The sequence below is a fragment of the Xenopus laevis genome, chromosome 6S (genome assembly GCF_017654675.1).
Source record: "Xenopus laevis strain J_2021 chromosome 6S, Xenopus_laevis_v10.1, whole genome shotgun sequence".
NCBI classification, from domain to species: Eukaryota; Metazoa; Chordata; class Amphibia; order Anura; family Pipidae; genus Xenopus; species Xenopus laevis.
Window position 1 is genome coordinate 118044630 of NC_054382.1, and position 17297 is coordinate 118061926.

General features: G+C 40.3%; 1 protein-coding gene across 1 annotated transcript in view; it reads left to right on the forward strand.

Annotated features, from left to right (window-relative positions):
- baalc.S (BAALC, MAP3K1 and KLF4 binding S homeolog) overlaps positions 1–17023 on the forward strand; it is a 30334-nt gene extending 13311 nt beyond the window's left edge. The window contains exons 2-3 of the mRNA XM_018223906.2: positions 16080–16243; positions 16814–17023. Coding sequence (XP_018079395.1) covers positions 16080–16243; positions 16814–16924 — 275 coding nt within the window. The 3' untranslated portion in view covers positions 16925–17023. The remainder of the gene's footprint in view (positions 1–16079; positions 16244–16813) is intronic.
- Positions 17024–17297: the final 274 nt, after the last annotated feature.

Consider the following 17297-nt stretch of genomic DNA (forward strand, 5'->3'; position numbering starts at 1 on the left):
GGGGCCCCCTTACAAGTTAAAAAAAATTGGGGCCCCCCCCCCAATTTTTTTTTAAAAAAGTAAAAAAAAAAATTGGGGCCCCCTGATGGCGGCCCTGCCTAAGCGTATATATAGTATCTCTCTACAGTATTTCTTTACTTACTTACATTCCTGCTTGGGAAAAAGCTTAGGATAATCATTAAAATAATTTCTACTGCTTTCATTCACTAAACGTACTGGAATGATGCAAAAAACTAGATTTATTTCAAGTGTACAGTTCTGTCTCATCCTCCATATTCTGGTAACATCTTTTCTACCCTGTATTAATCAGGGAGGCTGGAAGTTATACTGTAGTTCCGCAGTGGCTGTTGAACCACAGAAGGAGGAATTCAGCAGTTTATTATTTATGGCGTGTGGTTTTGAAGAACTGAAAAAGATAGTGTTTTCTGGACGTTGTTTAAACTGCTGTTTCAGTTCCCCTTTAATGGAAAATTAAAGGTCATTGACAATATTATTTCTCATTGTGGTTTTGGCCAGGATTAAACTAAAGCCATTAAGTGAGCTGAATCAATACAGTGGACCATCACTCCCAGCAACCTTTATCAGAGTGGCATTTGGAACACTTATCCCAGAGATAACGGTCAGGGACTTTCCAGCAAACAGCTGGGCCTGAAATAAATCAACAAATGTGTTTCGTGACAAAGGGCTTGTGAATCATTTGTTCTGATATAAATCCTGGTTTATATTTCATCTTTTGCACAGGTTAGTACCAGTTAACAATGAATTCAGTGCAGAACCTCAGAACCTCACCAAGGCATGGAGTCATTTGTTTGGGTGCAGAGAAAAAATCTTGCAGCTTCCATGAGTTGTGCGGGGAAAACATTACATTAATTGTGGGTTCTGGTTTTCTTCCTCTGTTAATGGAACCTGGATGTGAGATGAGTCTTAAAGGTGCTGAGAGAGAGAAACCTGGGCCTGTGCTTTTCAAAGCTTATGGAAATCAGCCAGTAGGGTTATATGGGTGAGATGTGGCTGATGCTGATGTGGATTGGGGAAAAGGGAATGTTCTGATGAGATGAAGAGAAGTGACAGTCAGAGATGAAAGGAGGGGAAAGGAATGATGTTCATCTATGATTTCTGTATTATTATTATTATTTTCTATTTGTATAGCACCAACATATTTTGCAGCAGAGATTGTTCATCATCAGCAGGCCCTGCCTTGCAATCTGTGGGTTCTGGCAAATGCCAGAGGGGCTGCTGTAATGTCCCATAGTGGGCTTGTGAAGGACCATTTGGGCCTCTGAATACTTGGAATGCCAGGGCCTATTTTGACTCTCAGTCCAGACCTGATCATCAGTTGTATCAGTCCATGTCCCAGTGGAGCTTACAGTCTAAAGCACCATCACACTAGGGTCAGTTTTATCAGGAACCAATTAACTCGCCTGTTTGATTTCAGAGTGTGGAAGGAAACCAGAGTAGTACCTGCTGGAAACCCACACTAAGGGGCAGATTTATTAAGGGTCAAATTTTGAAATTCATGTGAGTTATTTAAAACTCCCATAAACTCGAAATTTGACCAATCGAAACTTATTATTGAAATCCAATTTTCTCAGCTCGGACGAATTTACTCGACCCGAAAACTCGAATCAAATTTGATTCAAATTAGAAAAAACTCAAATTGAATTAAAAAAAATTTGATTTGAATGTCAGGAAGGCTGCAGACATCACCAAATTGATCCCTGGACCTCTCCCATTGACTTATTCAGCAATTTGGAAGGTTTTAGGTGGCGAATAGTTGAATTTGAGTTCTCAAAGGCCCAGAGTATGATAAATCTCAAAATTTGATTTAAAACTCGAATCGAGTTTGGATAATTCGTAATTCGAATTTGAGAGTTTTGAGCAAAAAAAAAAATTTGAAAATTAGAATTCCAATGATTTTTTGTAACTGAATGGCAACTATGTAACTGTTTAACAAGATCAATGTGGAGTGACCAAATATAATTTGGATAACAAATAAAAATAAAGTTGTTTTTTTTTAAAAAAAAAAAAGTGACTCTGTTGACCAAATTATTAGAAACATTCGAAATTATTAGAAACATACCATTGATAGGGTGGGTGGATTGCCAGCCTATGTTGTCAGTGACATAACTACTATGGGGGCAGGGCCCATCAGTAATGTGCAATAGTGGGGTCTCCTACACTAGTCCAGTACATTCAGAGCTAAGAAGTCAGTATTCAGTGGATTTAATAAAGACACTTAATGATTCCATATGTAGAATCTCATTTTCCTGATTGGGATCTGATATTCCTAAAGGGGTCAGCTGCGGGTGCTGGGAATTATTGGCTATATCCTGAAATAACAGCACTTATATGGCAACTCCTGATACAATGAATTTCTGTTGTACGTAAGTCTGATTGCTGGATCACAGCGCTGCCATGTAGATGTAACGCCGACTTGGCAAACCCCCCTGGTGCCAAGGTCGTAGCTGCTTACCAACTCGAGTCCTGAGTCCCCTTTGCAAGGTGAAAGGGTACTGGAAATGCTTCTCTGCCAGTGCCTCCTCCTAATGGGATCTGAGAATGCACCTGCGGTGGCCCCATTAGGACAACAAATCAATCAAACACTTTATTATATAACAAATATAACTTTTATGCAAATTTAAAGGGGAAGTAAAACTTTACATTTTCATTAATAAAAATGCCCACTACCCTAGGAACCTGTAGCAGTCCAGTCCTGGTAATTCCCTGCCAGTAAAAGTCCTGCACTGCTCCATTTTGGCAGCCCAAGAGTCTCAATCCCTTGTCCCCAAAAGAGTACCAGTCCTAGGTAGCGCTACCTGCCCAAATACCTTTCCCACTGGAAAGTGCTTACTCACAAGTGGCAGGCACACAAACAGCCTATTTCTCCAAACAGGAGATCGCTGGATCCTCATCCTTTCCTACCACTTCCCTCAGGTAACACTCAATCCAAAGGAGTCACACAGATGGGTAGTCTTACAGAGAGCTGACAGGCACCCACAGCGATGAAATCTTTATAGGCTCCAGACTCTCCCAGTCAAGCACATCACTTGCTTGATCCATTTGCTGAACTGTAGCAACCAGTACTGTCTATAGCACGAGACTTTAAAGTCCAGTGTCTGGCATCAATCTTCTGGAACATCAGGGTCTAGTTATCCCTAAGCCCACACAGGGCATAGCAGCCATATGGTGTGTCTCCATAGCCTGAGGTTTGCCACTGCAGCACTCTAGCCGATGATCACTCCATCCTGCATCCAAATCAAGATCCAGCATCCAAATCAAGAGCACATGGCATCTCCTTTTATATTGGTGCAAAGCGACACCTTGTGGCTTCCTTTGAGATCAGCCATGCTGCACCAATCCAAGAGCTCTGCCCCTGGAAACTCTAGGAAACCCCACTCTTAGCCATGAGGCTCCGACCGAAAGGGGAAAATAACCCTTCGGGTCCCTACATTGATATCACATTGTCTCAGACATCCTTACAAGTCAGGCTCCACGATCTGCTCGTGTTTATCCACAGGACGCTTAAGGTGGCCATACATGGGCGATAAAAGTTGCTGACAGGCAGAGTCGACATGTGTGTGGGTCCGTTCTATCGATATCTGGTCAAAAGTCGTCAAGATTTAATCGGGCAGGGCTAAAAATCCCGTCGGATCACATCTGTTCGTTGATGCAGTGCCGCAATCCGACCACCTGTATTCCTACATCAGGATTCAATCATTTGGGCTCTAGGGCCCATGATTGGATTAGCCCGATATCGCCCACCTTAAGGTGGGAATATTGGGGAGAGATTTGCTTGTTTGGTGAAATCGGCAAACAAGCGGAACTCTATGTGTATGATCACCTTTAGAACTCTCCTTCTCTAATATCAACAACAACTTTCATGTTCTTCATGGATTGATTTGTACTGATCTCCTCTGCATACATTTATACATTTATATGCTTAGAGCTCAATGGAAATGTCATTTGGGAACAAAACAGGCAGTTTGTTTGTTCTTCCAATAGGTCCAAGGTTTCAGCAGATTCTTTGGGCCTTGATTACTGGGGCCATGGCTGCAGCTTCATACAATAACAAATCTGTGGCCAATGACAAAGGGTCAATGGATTCTATTTAATCCTTATAGAGTATTTATAGCCTTATAAGACAGGCCCAGACTGACCTTCTAACCTCTTCTTTGTTAAGCTTCAGTTCTCCTTTAAAGGAAAAGTTAAACTAAAGAAGTAGGCTAGAAATGTTCAGTATATAAAACCATTTTTAGCCCTATTAATTTTTAGGGTTTAGTTCTCCTTTAAAACCAGAAGTGACAACGTCATTACAGAATGGGTTGCCATATTTTTCGGAAAACTATACTTTTTATTTTTAACCATCTTCAAACTGCAGAAGGGAAATTTTCTATATATGTAAATAAAACAAAACTGATTGTGTACAGTATTTTCAGCAGTGCCTGGAAGCATCTGAAGAATAGTTCTGATTGGCCACTGATTATTAGAGAGAGTGACTGTATTAAGATTGCAATCACTGAAAAGCACATAGGAGTATTATAACCGAGCCAGAGAAAGCAGACTCAGTGATTGCTGGGGGGATGCAGGAATATGAAGGACGCAAGGGGGGTTCCTGACTGATTCGCAATTTAGAAGATTTTCCAGTGGGGAGGGAGCAGAATCAATAACCAGAGGAATGACACAAGCCTGAGACTGTTGTCCATCAATGGCCAGAAAGCATATTCTCATTCCCATTATACTATAAATGGGGGACTGTTAGGAAACTCAGGTTTAAATAATAAGAAACTTCCACACAAGACGCGAGTCTTCCCAATAATCAACAAAAAAGTTTAAAAATACAAAAACTTTTGTTAGGACATGAAGGACATGTTTTTGTATTTTTACATTTTGTGTTGATTATTGGGGAGACACATCTTTTCATTTGGTTTCATATACGTGCAGCCTTAGACTGGGGTGAACTGCGAGTTTCTTTCCCTTACTATTGTTGATTTTTTTCACTGGACTATAGTATATGTGGGTAGTGACTATGTTTGAATTGCCACTCTGCTCCATTTTTTGCCTTAAGAAATTACTACACTCAACATAACTCAATAACAAGCCCAGGGGATCAAGTTCAGAACCTGTATCAGGTCCTTGGGGGTCCTCAACTATTTCCCTAATACTGTTTTTATGGCACAGCAACCAATCAGACGAGTGTTGTCAGACACGTAAACCCTACCTGCCTGATACAGCCTGTTCTTTTCATTGAACTTGTACATGTACAGGTATCCGGCAACCCATTTGACTCCATTTTATTGAAATAATCCAAATTTTAAAAATGATTTTCTTTTTCTCTGTAATAATAAAACAGTAGCTTGTACTTGATCCAAACTAAGATATAATTGATCCTTATTAGGGATGTAGCGAACAGTTCGCCTGCGAACTTGTTCGCGCGAACTTCGACCGTTCGCGTCCGCCTAATGTTCGCGAACGTTTGGGAACGTTCGCAATTTGAGTTCGCGACCATTCGACCGCTAAAATCGAACGATTTCCATTCGTTCGAACGATTAAAATCCCTCGACCGTTCGATTCGAATGAAAATCCTTCGATCGAACGATGAAAATCCTTCAAACGTTCGAATCGAACGAAAAATCCTTCGAACGTTCGAATCGAACGATTTTGCGGGTGTTCGAAGCTTGCGAACGGTTCGCGAACCGTTCGCATTTTTTGCCGGTGTTCGCGAACACCAAAACGGCGGTTCGCTACATCCCTAATCCTTATTGAAGCCAAAACCAGACTATTCGGTTTATTTCATGTTTAAATGATTTTCTGGTAGACTTAAGGTATGAAGATCCAAATTACAGAAAGAACAGTTATCCAGAAAGCCCCAGATCCCGAACATTCTGGACCTTGTCGGCTCTATATAAATAAATGATGATGATGATGATAACAGGCCCCATACCTGTACTCACTTTGCAGCAGGGAAACAAAAACTTTATAAGCTGGCAGTCAGTGTGTAGACTGATAGCCATGCACCCCACTTATTCAGAGCTGGGCCAACAAAGTATTTCAAACCCTTGGGAAAATGTCTGCATGTCAGCCCACCTTGATCCACAGCCTATGGCTGTGCTGACCAAAATGTTGACATTTCAGTCCCTCCCATAGTAACATAATTCTTACTTGCTATAAGGGAACCCCAGCCCTTTCTCTATCTATTGTATGTGCTGAGCCAACTACTTCAAGTAGAGAATTCCCACCCATTCTGTGATTTGGATATTTCCAAGAAGAGCCTGCACAATTCATCATTTAAGGTTCTTACAGGACGTTTTATTGTCAAATAAAGTGAATATATACAGAAAACTACATTTAATTATAAAGGAATTTGTCAGTTAAACAAAGCAATCTAAACAACTAAATCTGTGAGCTGGAGAAAGGGAGAGTTCGGTGCCGATACATATGCCGTGCAATTACTTCTTCTTTTGCAGAGCAGATGGCACAGTCTTTTGATTTCGGTTGATTTTTTTAAATGGCAGCTTTGTTGCAAAACACTTGTAAAAAGAGACATAACCAGACGAACATTCAGGATAAATAACAAGTGTTGTATGAATGGGATTTAGTCAAATAAGCAAATTCTCTTCTGAAAATGTATTTTAATATCACGGGCTGTATTAGCATCCATGTAATGGCAGTTCTACCCTCCTGCTCCTGGACAGGCAAGGAACCAGGACCAGAGAAAATTAGTTAATGAAAATAATTTTATTGATACAAAGTTATAAAATGTATATTTGCATCTCCATCTGCCCTACGCGTTTCGTACCCACTTAGGGCACGACTAGCCCTAACTGGGTACGAAACACGTAGGGCGGATGGAGATGCAAATATACATTTTTTAACTTTGTATAAATAAAAATATTTATTTAACTAATTTTCTCTGGTCCTGTGGATCCATTTGCATGCCGGTCGGCCCGGCTTCTTCTTCACATTCCTTGCCGTACCGCTCCCTAAAGCTGGGGGCTGGTGCACCCGGACCACACTCTCTATTTGGTGAGTCATTTACAATTTATTCTGGAGCACTGTGTCTCCCTATTATTGAAAAGGCAATATCTGTTCCCCATCTCATTTTACCTGCTGCGCGAACCACAGGGGTCCCTGAAAATGTAGGCCCCAAAATTTGTGATAGTGGACCTGCCTTCACATATTAAACGAGAACTACCCCCCTACCAAAAGCCCCCCTAAACTTCCTGGCATTGCCCCCCTCTCCTTTTCCTTGCTGTGATGTGTATTAATAAGAAGAAGACCCTTTAAAAAAATCTGACCCTTAAATGAAGAGAAGCGCAGTGGAGCTCCCAGATCAGCATCCTGTGGGCTCTTCCTGCCCTGAACAACCTGAAGAAGGGCCCGAGGCCCGAAGAACACAGTGCGTGCGCCCCAGTCCGACCCTGACTCCCGGTCTCCATCTTCCATCACTTCGTATTGTCTTCAGGTCTCAATGGCGATTTGCAGATGTTGAAGCCAATTCCCGACTTGGCCCTACTGCAGATGCTCCCGCAGGATTCATGATGGCGAAGACACCCAAAGACAATACGAAGCGGCAGAAGATGGTGATCGGGAGCTCCACTGCGCTTCTCTGCATTAAAGGGTCAGATTTTTTAAAGGTTTTTTTTCTACTATTGCACATCACGGGGAGGAAGAGGGGAGGCAATGCCAGGAAGCTTAGGGGGGCTTTTGGTAGGGGGGTGTTTAGTTCTCCTTTAAGAAACTCTGGATTTTCTTCTCCCTCTCCCGCTCAAAAGCACTCTCTGCACTAGCTGAGCCAAATTTCCAGGGTAAAACACAAAAATTCAGTAACTAGGAGTTAGAGCTCTTACACACAGATGTTTTTAAAAAGCATATTAAGCAGGATAAATTAATATATGAATATATTGCATTTATACCCCTTTTTTAACACAACTAAGTGTGTTTTTGTCAGTTCCAAATGCAACTCTCTGTTCTACTGGCCTCTGAACGTGCGTCAAGCGCAAGAATATGCAGCATGATGCGCCAAACGCGATGAAACACAAATGGAGTAAAACGCAACACAGAACGCTCACAGCCAGGCAGAATAAAATGGAATCAATTAGCAAATGCATTTAGGTGTGCTCAAACATGTGTCGAATGCATTGAAAAATACCTGTGCGTAAGAGCCCTTAGGCGAATGCTGCTTTGTTTTTACAAATAACTTTAAAAGCGCTGAAAATTTGTAATAAATGTATTTTGGAAAGTTGCTTGGAATTATGTTTTCTTTTATAATTTTTATTGTGAGGTTGACTTGCTCTTTAAAGTAAAGGGCACAATAGCAAGTAAATGCAGAGCAGTGGCGTAACTATTGAAGAAGAAGATCCCCAAAATTACTCCACTGAGCCAGACAGTAGTTTCATAAACCAATTGATTTATATTCGTGCTCCCCAAGAACCTGAACCCCCTGAAAGCTAAAGGTTTAGGGATGTAGATGCTCTTCACTGAACTCGCGTTAAACAGGGGAATATTGCCCTTTAAACATAAATATTTCCTACCTTACATTCCCTAATTTGAGCAATTTTTAACTTGGCATTCTGCAGTAGAGCTCATTAAAATGCCAGCCTTTTACAATGTTAAGTCATCTGTTGAAATTATAATTGTATGCAAATCTCCCCCCCCGCCCAATGATTGGAAGCTTTTATTTTAGAACAATGGAATGGATCGGGCTCACAGAACATAGTCACAGAGAATGTCTCTATACTGACAGTGCAACCCGCATGATTTTTGCTCCCAAATTTGAACTTGTAGCCAATTGGTCAAAAAAAAATTGATGATTGGTTGCTACTGTCAACTGCGATGCTGCTATTTAGTAAATGAGCTCTGGTGACTTGTAGCTGTCAGCCCCTAGAGATGTTTAGGATTTATAGCTGGACCTTAATAAGCCCCCAAAACTCACCTGAAATAGTGCTAAAATTAGTGGTTCCTCTTTGGTTACGACTGCAAGAAAAATCAAGTTCACTTTAGCAAACATGGGAGCAGCTGCATTAATGCCAAAAAATGAGCTATAGACTTATATAGTTAGGACAGTCCTATTGTATTCGCTAGTGGGGACTTAATAGGCTGGCTCACCTTTCAGTTAACTTTTATTATGTTATAGTATAGTCATTTCTAAGAAACTTTTCACTTGGTCTTCATTGTTTCTTTTTTTTTTAAATTTTGTGTAGTGATGGGCGAGTTTGAAAAAATGGACACCGGCGTAAAAAAACGGTGCCGGCGTCAAAAACGGGCGCCGGCGTCAAAAAAAGAAGACGCCGTTTCGCGTATTTTTCGCCATTTCGCAAAAAAAAATACACGAAACAGCGTTTTTTGACGCCGGCCCCGTTTTTTACGCCGGCGTCCATTTTTTTTTGCAGGTGTTTCGCGAATTTATTCGCTGGCAGCGAATCGTGCAAATTCGCCTCGAATTCGCGCCTGGCGAATAAATTCGCCCATCACTAATTATTTGCCTTCTTCTTTTGACTCTTTCCAGCTTTCAAATCTTTAGGGTCAGGGCACATACTCAGATTCGGGGAAATTAGTCGCCCGGCGACAAATCTCCTCTTCTTCAGGGCGATTAATCTCTGAGAACTGCCTCCTGCCGGCTAGAATGTAAACCGCTAGTGGGATGGCACTCGGAGAGCTTCGTTTTCCGAAGTCAGCCGAAGTTGCCTTACGAGGAATCTTCGGAAAACAAAGCGATCAGCAATTTGCATTCTAGCACATGCTCAGATTCGGGGAGATTAGTCGCCCGGCAACAAATCTCCTCTTCTTCGGGGCGACTAATCTCCCCGAACTGCCTCCCGCTGGCTAGAATGTAAATTGCAGGCAGGATGGCACTCGGAACGCTTCATTGCCTCACGAGGAAACTTCGGAAAATGAAGCGATTAGGGTACCATCCCGCCGGCGATAAATTCTAGCCAGTGGGAGGCAGTTCGGGGAGATTAGTCACCCTGAAGAAGAGCAGATCTCCCTGAATCTGAGCGTGTGCCCTGACCCTTAGGCTACACATTTATTGTTATTGCTACTTTTTATCATATTCATATATTCATATTCCAATCTTGTATTCAATTCAGTGCAAGGTTGCTAGGGTAATTTGGGCCCTACCAACCAGATTGCTGACACTGAAAACGGAGAGCTGCTGAATAAAAAGCTAAAATTCAAAAACCGCACATCATAAAAAATTAAAACCAAGTGCAAAATGTCTTTATCTCTACATCATACTAAAAGTTATCTCAAAGGTGAACAACTCCTTTAGGACGTTTCTTTGGTCCTGAGCCCCACAGTCACTTGATTATGCACAGCCATTTATGCACAGAACATTATATATATATTGCATGAGAGTTAAGCTGCAGGCATCTTGAATAAACAAAAAGAAATGGTGTACTCATGGGACTTAATAAATGGTGAAAAAAAAAATAATTTAGTTGACATATCAGTCCCTTAGGGGAACCTGCCATGTTTGTCTTGAGGAGAGTGCCCCCGAGGGACCAAAATGTGTCAACTAACTGAACCTTTTTATTTTTTCCTACCATTTATCGAATCCCGGTGAGTTGCAGAGTTGCTGCTCATAAATTACGCCATAAAGCTGAGTTTTATCTCCCAAGATGCAGTTCTTTCCCAGGCTAAAAAAGGCTCAGAAGAAATATTGACAATGTCTAATTTCTGTCTGTAATTTTATCTGATGCGGCTTAATTGGCCGGCTGTGCGTAGCTACTGATAGCATTGCATGTCTGGGAGGCCGAGTTCAGCATCTCTCCGCTCAATGAATATGCAACATTAGCTCCAATTTGCAATTAGCTTTTCCCTGGTGACTTTGAGTTAAAGGGCATGTAAAGGCAAAAAATAAAATCCAATTTTTATTTTATTTAATGAAAAAGAAACCTATCTCCAATATACTTTAATTAAAAAATGTGTACCGATTTGATAAGAAACCTGACTGTATGTAGTGAAATTCTCCCTTCATTTTACTGCTGTTGATAGGAATTGTCAGATGGTCCCTAACTGCTGAGCAGGGAAACAATCATACTTATGAACAGCAGGGGGAGCCCCCGCCTTACTTCCCAGCCATGCAGAACTCAAGCAGCTTTGTTTATGACGATCCCTAAGCAGCCCAGACCACACTGAGCATGTGCACAGTCTTAGTCTTGCAAAGATGTTTAACAAAGTTACAAGATGGTGACCCCCTGTAGCCAACTTTGAAAGCATAAATCATTTTTGATTAGGCTTGTGGTGCAGTAAGTTCATGTTTATATTTAGTATACAAAATACAGCATTTCTAGCCTTATTCTATTTTAGACTTTACATGCCCTTTAAATAGATGTTTGGTTTGCAGTGAAAAGAAATATTCCACAGTCTGCGCACTGTACCTGCCCCTCGTTCCTTTGCTTTCCCCTTGTTTCATGCGACATCTTTCAGAAGATATGGGGGTTTTTTTTGTCCAAATACTGCAGTTTTAAGTTTTAAAAATTAATTGTATTCAGAATTGTGAAAGAATAAAATAATTGGTTGGAAAAAAAAGGGAATAGTAAGAGAGAGCATATTCACCTAAAACTAAAAAGTAATAAAAAAAAATATAGAAGTATCAGATTTATAATATTAATGCAAATGCATATCACTATTACATTGACAATTTACGTTTTTTTTCAGGTGAAAGAGTCTACTGTACTTCTCTTTATTTGCACTACTAAAATCTTTAGCAAATAGTCACAGATGTCTGAAAAGAAAAGGGTGTTTTGGGGGTTGAAAAGCAATTTAAGGCATTTCCCATTTGAGTCCCCAATATGAGAGGCCAGGACCAGACTGGCAATCTGTAGGTTTTGGCTAATTCCAGAGATAGGGTTAGATGGTTTATCATAGAGAACAAAGGATAAAGGGATAAAGCCTCTTGCCTGATTTTTATATTTAAAGGAACAATGCAGATTTGTGTATTTTCTGGTTAAAGTTCACAAAAATATGTTGGTAGGGATTATTCTGCAGAGGGAGCATGATTTTATTCACATTTCTGTGTTTCTTCATATTGCTGGGAGCAGCCATGTTTTTTCTTTCGAGGTTACACCATCCTCAGCCTGTAATAAATTCCAGTGATTATAGGGGCAGTATAGATCTAGACACCATGTTCCAACCCAGCAGGTTTTTGCCAGTTACCTGCTGGTAAATTTGCCGAACACCCCTTTTACAGAAGAGGCTGCATCTACTCTGCCCATTTCCCCACCCTGTGACATCATCACCCCACCCTGTGACATCATCACCCCACCCTGTGACATCATCACCCCACCCTGAGGAGAGGTGGCAACCCTAAACATGAGTAAAATGAATACAATTTAGTCTGAAATTATATTCAGTCTTTTCCTTTTAAATTTAAAATGTGATTTTGTCAGTTATTTTTTATTCTAAAGCATTGATTTCCTTTTACACTTACTATATTATCAGTAGTTAGAGTCAGAGTTCAGAGATAAGCTCTACATAAACAACCCCCCCTCCACCCTTACAGATAAGGAGACGTCCATTATGCACTGGGAATCTAATTATCTACCTGACAAGAACCAAACATGGAGCAGATTCAATTTCCCTGTTCCAGCTCAAGCAATAACAAAGAAAAATATTTTTCGGTGATTAAAACAATAGGCAAAAAGTATGTTTGGCACATTTTCTATTCACCTCACTCATGATGAATAAGGGGGTATTGCTCCTTTAAATTGACTATTTTAACCTTATCTAGCAGACAAGGACATATTGCTTTGCGCCATAACAAAAGATAAATAAAGTGAATAGTTCTCTTAAAGCATCATGAGTCAATGTAAAGTCTGTTTAAAGTGAAGCTTTTAGTAAGAGGATGATATTCTAAGATAACTTGCAGTTGGTCTTCATTTTCCTTTTCCTTTTGTTTTGTTACTTTTAAAATATTGTTTAGCAGCTCTCCGGGTTGGAAGATAAGTAATAAAAAGTAACACTAACAATACAATTTTAGCTTTATAGGTTTACACATATTTGACTGCCGGAGTCAGTGAACCCCACTTAAAAGCTGGAAAGGCAGACAAAGAAGAAGGTAAATAATATAAAAATATAAAACAAAAAGTGAATTCTGGCCAAAAAAGTTGCTATGAACAGGACATACTATAACACACTAAAAATTAAATTAAAGGCAAACTACCTCTTTAAAGGATTAAAGGTGAACTAACCCCATTTTATCTCCATGTGGTCCCAACCTCTCTCCCTAAAACAGCCTCTGACCCCATATACTTGTATTGTATGCCTGAGGAAGGTTGTGAATTAGTGCCAGAGAGCAGAAGTGAAGTCACCAAACCTGCTGCACCCCTCGGCCATAAGAGGAGGCAGAAGGCTGTTTTGTGGAGTGAGGTCACAGTGGTTTGGGGGGGGGAGCTGTGCAGGGGCCATATGGTGGGTTTAGTTCTCCTTTAATATGATTTAAAGGGCATGTAAAGTCTAAAATAGAATAAGGCTAGAAATGCTGTATTTTGTATCCTAAATATAAACATGAACTTACTGCACCACAAGCCTAATCAAATAAATAATTTATGCTTTCAAAGTTGGCTACAGGGGGTCACCATCTTGTAACTTTGTTAAACATCTTTGCAAGACTAAGACTGTGCACATGCTCAGTGTGGTCTGGGCTGCTTAGGGATCATCATAAACAAAGCTGCTTGAGTTCTGCATGGCTGGGAAGTAAGGCGGGGGCTCCCCCTGCTGTACATAAGTATGATTGTTTCCCTGCTCAGCAGTTAGGGACCGTCTGACAATTCCTATCCACAGCAGTAAATGTTGTGTTCCAGCAGCCCTGTTGTATGATCATTCGTATATCTAGAAAGGAGGCACTCAATTCATAAGCATTTCACTTTAAATTGTCTTAGATCCTCAGCACTTTCACTTTCTATGATTATTTGTTTCTTTACTGGCCTTTAATAGCCCTATTTGTGTCTGAAGCCTTTCTTTTAAATAAAAAGCATTGAATCACTGCACTCTTATGAAATGATCATCCCTTTTCATTTCAATTTCCAAGAACATAAAATAGATCATAGTCCTCCTCGGCTATCAGAGATGCCTGACATGTAGATGGGAATGTCAATGAGTCTCCTGAGAGCCAGTTCAGCGCTCTGCTAAGTACTATGCCAGAAATCCATTCAGTTCTATCAGTCGGTACATGGTCAATTTCTTCTGCTCTGTTAGTTTTATTGTATCCGCTTGTTATGAGGACGCTTGAAATTAAGGCCTTATTAGAGGATTAGTATTAGTCTGGTGCCTTCTGCTGATTCTGCTTAGTTGCTGAGAGAGCAAAAATATTTCATTCCTTTAAAAGGCCGCTATACCTTAACAGATAGAGGTCACCATTGCACCAGGCCATAATGGAACTCTCCATAGCAGGTCATAATTTAAAGGCCTTGTAAAGGCAAAAAAATAAAATCCAATTTTTACTTTCTTTAATGAAAAAGAAACCTATCTCCAATATACTTTAATTAAAAAATGTGTACTGTTTTTATAAGAAACCTGACTGTATGTAGTGAAATTCTCCCTTCATTTACTGCTGTGGATAGGAATTGTCAGATGGTCCCTAACTGCTGAGCAGGGAAACAATCATACTTATGAACAGCAGGGGGAGCCCCCGCCTTACTTCCCAGCCATGCAGAACTCAAGCAGCTTTGTTTATGACGATCCCTAAGCAGATATTTAATAAAGTTACAAGATGGTGACGACCTGTAGCCAACTTTGAAAGCATAAAGTAAGTTCATGTTTATATTTAGTATACAAAATACAGCATTTCTAGCCTTATTATATGTTAAACTTTACATGCCCTTTAAGCATTAAAGAGTGCATCCTTAAAAATAAATGATAAAGACAGCTGCAATATTATTTCTAAGAGTCCTAGTATGTTTGTTCTTATGGCATTTATTTGCTTCCAACACATCATTTGTTCACTGCAACTTGCTTATTGCTTATCAAAAAGCCCTGCCTTTCTTTGCTGCCTCAGAAAAACAGATGATGTTAGGGTTAATTGGAAGTAGCTAAGTACAGTATCTGCTCCCCTACACATAAAGCTGATGCCTCCCCAAGGAGTCAAAAGTAAACACAACAAACTTGAGGCATCATGTCTAATATCCCACTGACCATATTAGCCCCTGCTTGCTGATACACAGACATTGATTACTCACCACAATATTCCCCTATAGACACTACTCTGTCACTACTCATTCTTCCGTTCCAAAAAGCCCTGATTCTTCTCTGTTATGGCTGGCTGCTCTCACTGATTAGTGCCGTCACTACGGAGCTGCAAATGGAACCTTAGTAATTATAGGTCAACATATATTCCAGTTCATGGATTTTATCTTCAAAGTCTTTCAATAAGACACTTTTAATGATCATTAAAGGTTACTTATGTACTGTTCCAGAGGTTGAAGACCTTTCTTGACCCAAACATTCAATAGCTCTTCAATTACTGTTTATCTTTCTCAGAAGGAACATTCACGTGTGCATCCCAGTTGTTTCAACCTCTGGGCTGGGATATAAAAGAAAAATTAACCATATTTTAGAATAACTAAGAAGCATAGGAGGTCGAGCTGCTGCCCAATTTCTTTGGGGGGAAGTGGACACCAGGGCTTTGATGGAATATGGGTCTATAAGAGTTGGCAGCAGTCCCACCACAAATAAGGCATTTGGGGGGTGGATATTTAAAATTGGTTTTCCTATGTGGCCATAGCAAAGCCATGGGCTCCCAATGTTCACTTTATAAAGACAATTTGACTTTTATTTATAAATAACTTGCAGGCTGCATTGTTGGCATTGAGGACTCTTGTTCCCATGTTGGGCCATCCCAGTGGTCAACATCAACTGCAAGGTGTGTATAGAGTATTTTATGAGCACTGGGCATTTTCATTATCGGGTGCCCTTCTGCACATGTAGGTGAGATTCCCCCAATATCAATCCTTTGGTAAGGTCCCAACCCCATTTACCCTCTAGGTGGAGGAGTTGTGATTTAATAGGAGGGAAAATAATTTGTAAGAGACTGAATGTATTTGTGTTGGTTTCCAACTGAAATAGTTTTATCTCCATAGGTATTTTGGAAGATGGAAAATCAACGCAAACGTGTGTAAACATGACATCTTCTGGCAAAGATGGACTAAAGAAAACCAATTCAGGGACTCAGTGTGGAAAACCAACAGTTTATGCTGCAGGAACCAAGGGCCAGAAACAAAAGAGTTCATGCCGGTCTCTGGAGGTAAGATTCAGGCACATTTCTTGAACAGTCTTCATGTTCATTGGCATTTTTTGGCGACTTTTAATTAAAGGTCCACATGGTCATGGTGCAGTGGGTGCTTCTTTAATTGCAATTTGCATCATTTTCACACCTGCTTTTGGGTTCTATCCTGCCCAACATAAAAGGTTTAATAACTCATCAGGGGAAAAAATTTGTGATCTGAAATAAAATCTAAACTATTAGAGATAGATGGAGTTCCTTTAGTTCCATTGCATAGTAACACAAGGAACTGAATAATATATCAAAGAAAATGGCTATTGCGACACAGGTTTAAGTGAATTTGCTTATTCTTTATTTAGCTGAGTTTGACCTAATTGTTTACAGAGACAATCAGTATTTTTTACTACGGTGCAGTCCATAAGAATCCCTTGGAGAGCCCCACTTGGCCCCAAGACCTCATGTTGCAGATCCCTGATAGCAGTAGATATGGGGCTAATATGAACTACAGTATGTATACGTGTAGAGTGGGAAGCTATTGAAGAATGACTACCCAATAATAATTGATTTTCATATTGCATTTTCTCCCCACAGCCAAAAAGGGAAAGCAAAAGAATGTCCAAGAAAGAAGTCACCATCAGTGTATCCAAAAGCATTAGACCCATGGACAGCGATGGACGCATCACAGAAAACTGTGTTAATTAGCTCTGAATGTGAAACTTGGAGCGCCGGCCTACAAAGAAGATGAGCACTTCAATGAAGCACCCAGCGTCACATGGAAGTTGGTCTCTTGAGTTTATGAAATGGGACACGATCTTCTGTGGAACATGGAGTTATAGAAGACAACCTAACTTGTACTTGAATGTCTTGGAAGTGTCTTATTACCAGTGAGTAGTTGGAGAAGACATGGACATATGTAAAAGAATCTTGATGGACACATTGGACTAACAATGTGCTGAACAATGTAACATTGAATCCTGTAGGATTGAGTTCTAGGCTGAGGTTGAAGATATATTTTCATGGAAGATTAAACGGTACAAGTTTAATGATAGCAACTATTTATACAAAAGTGAAATGT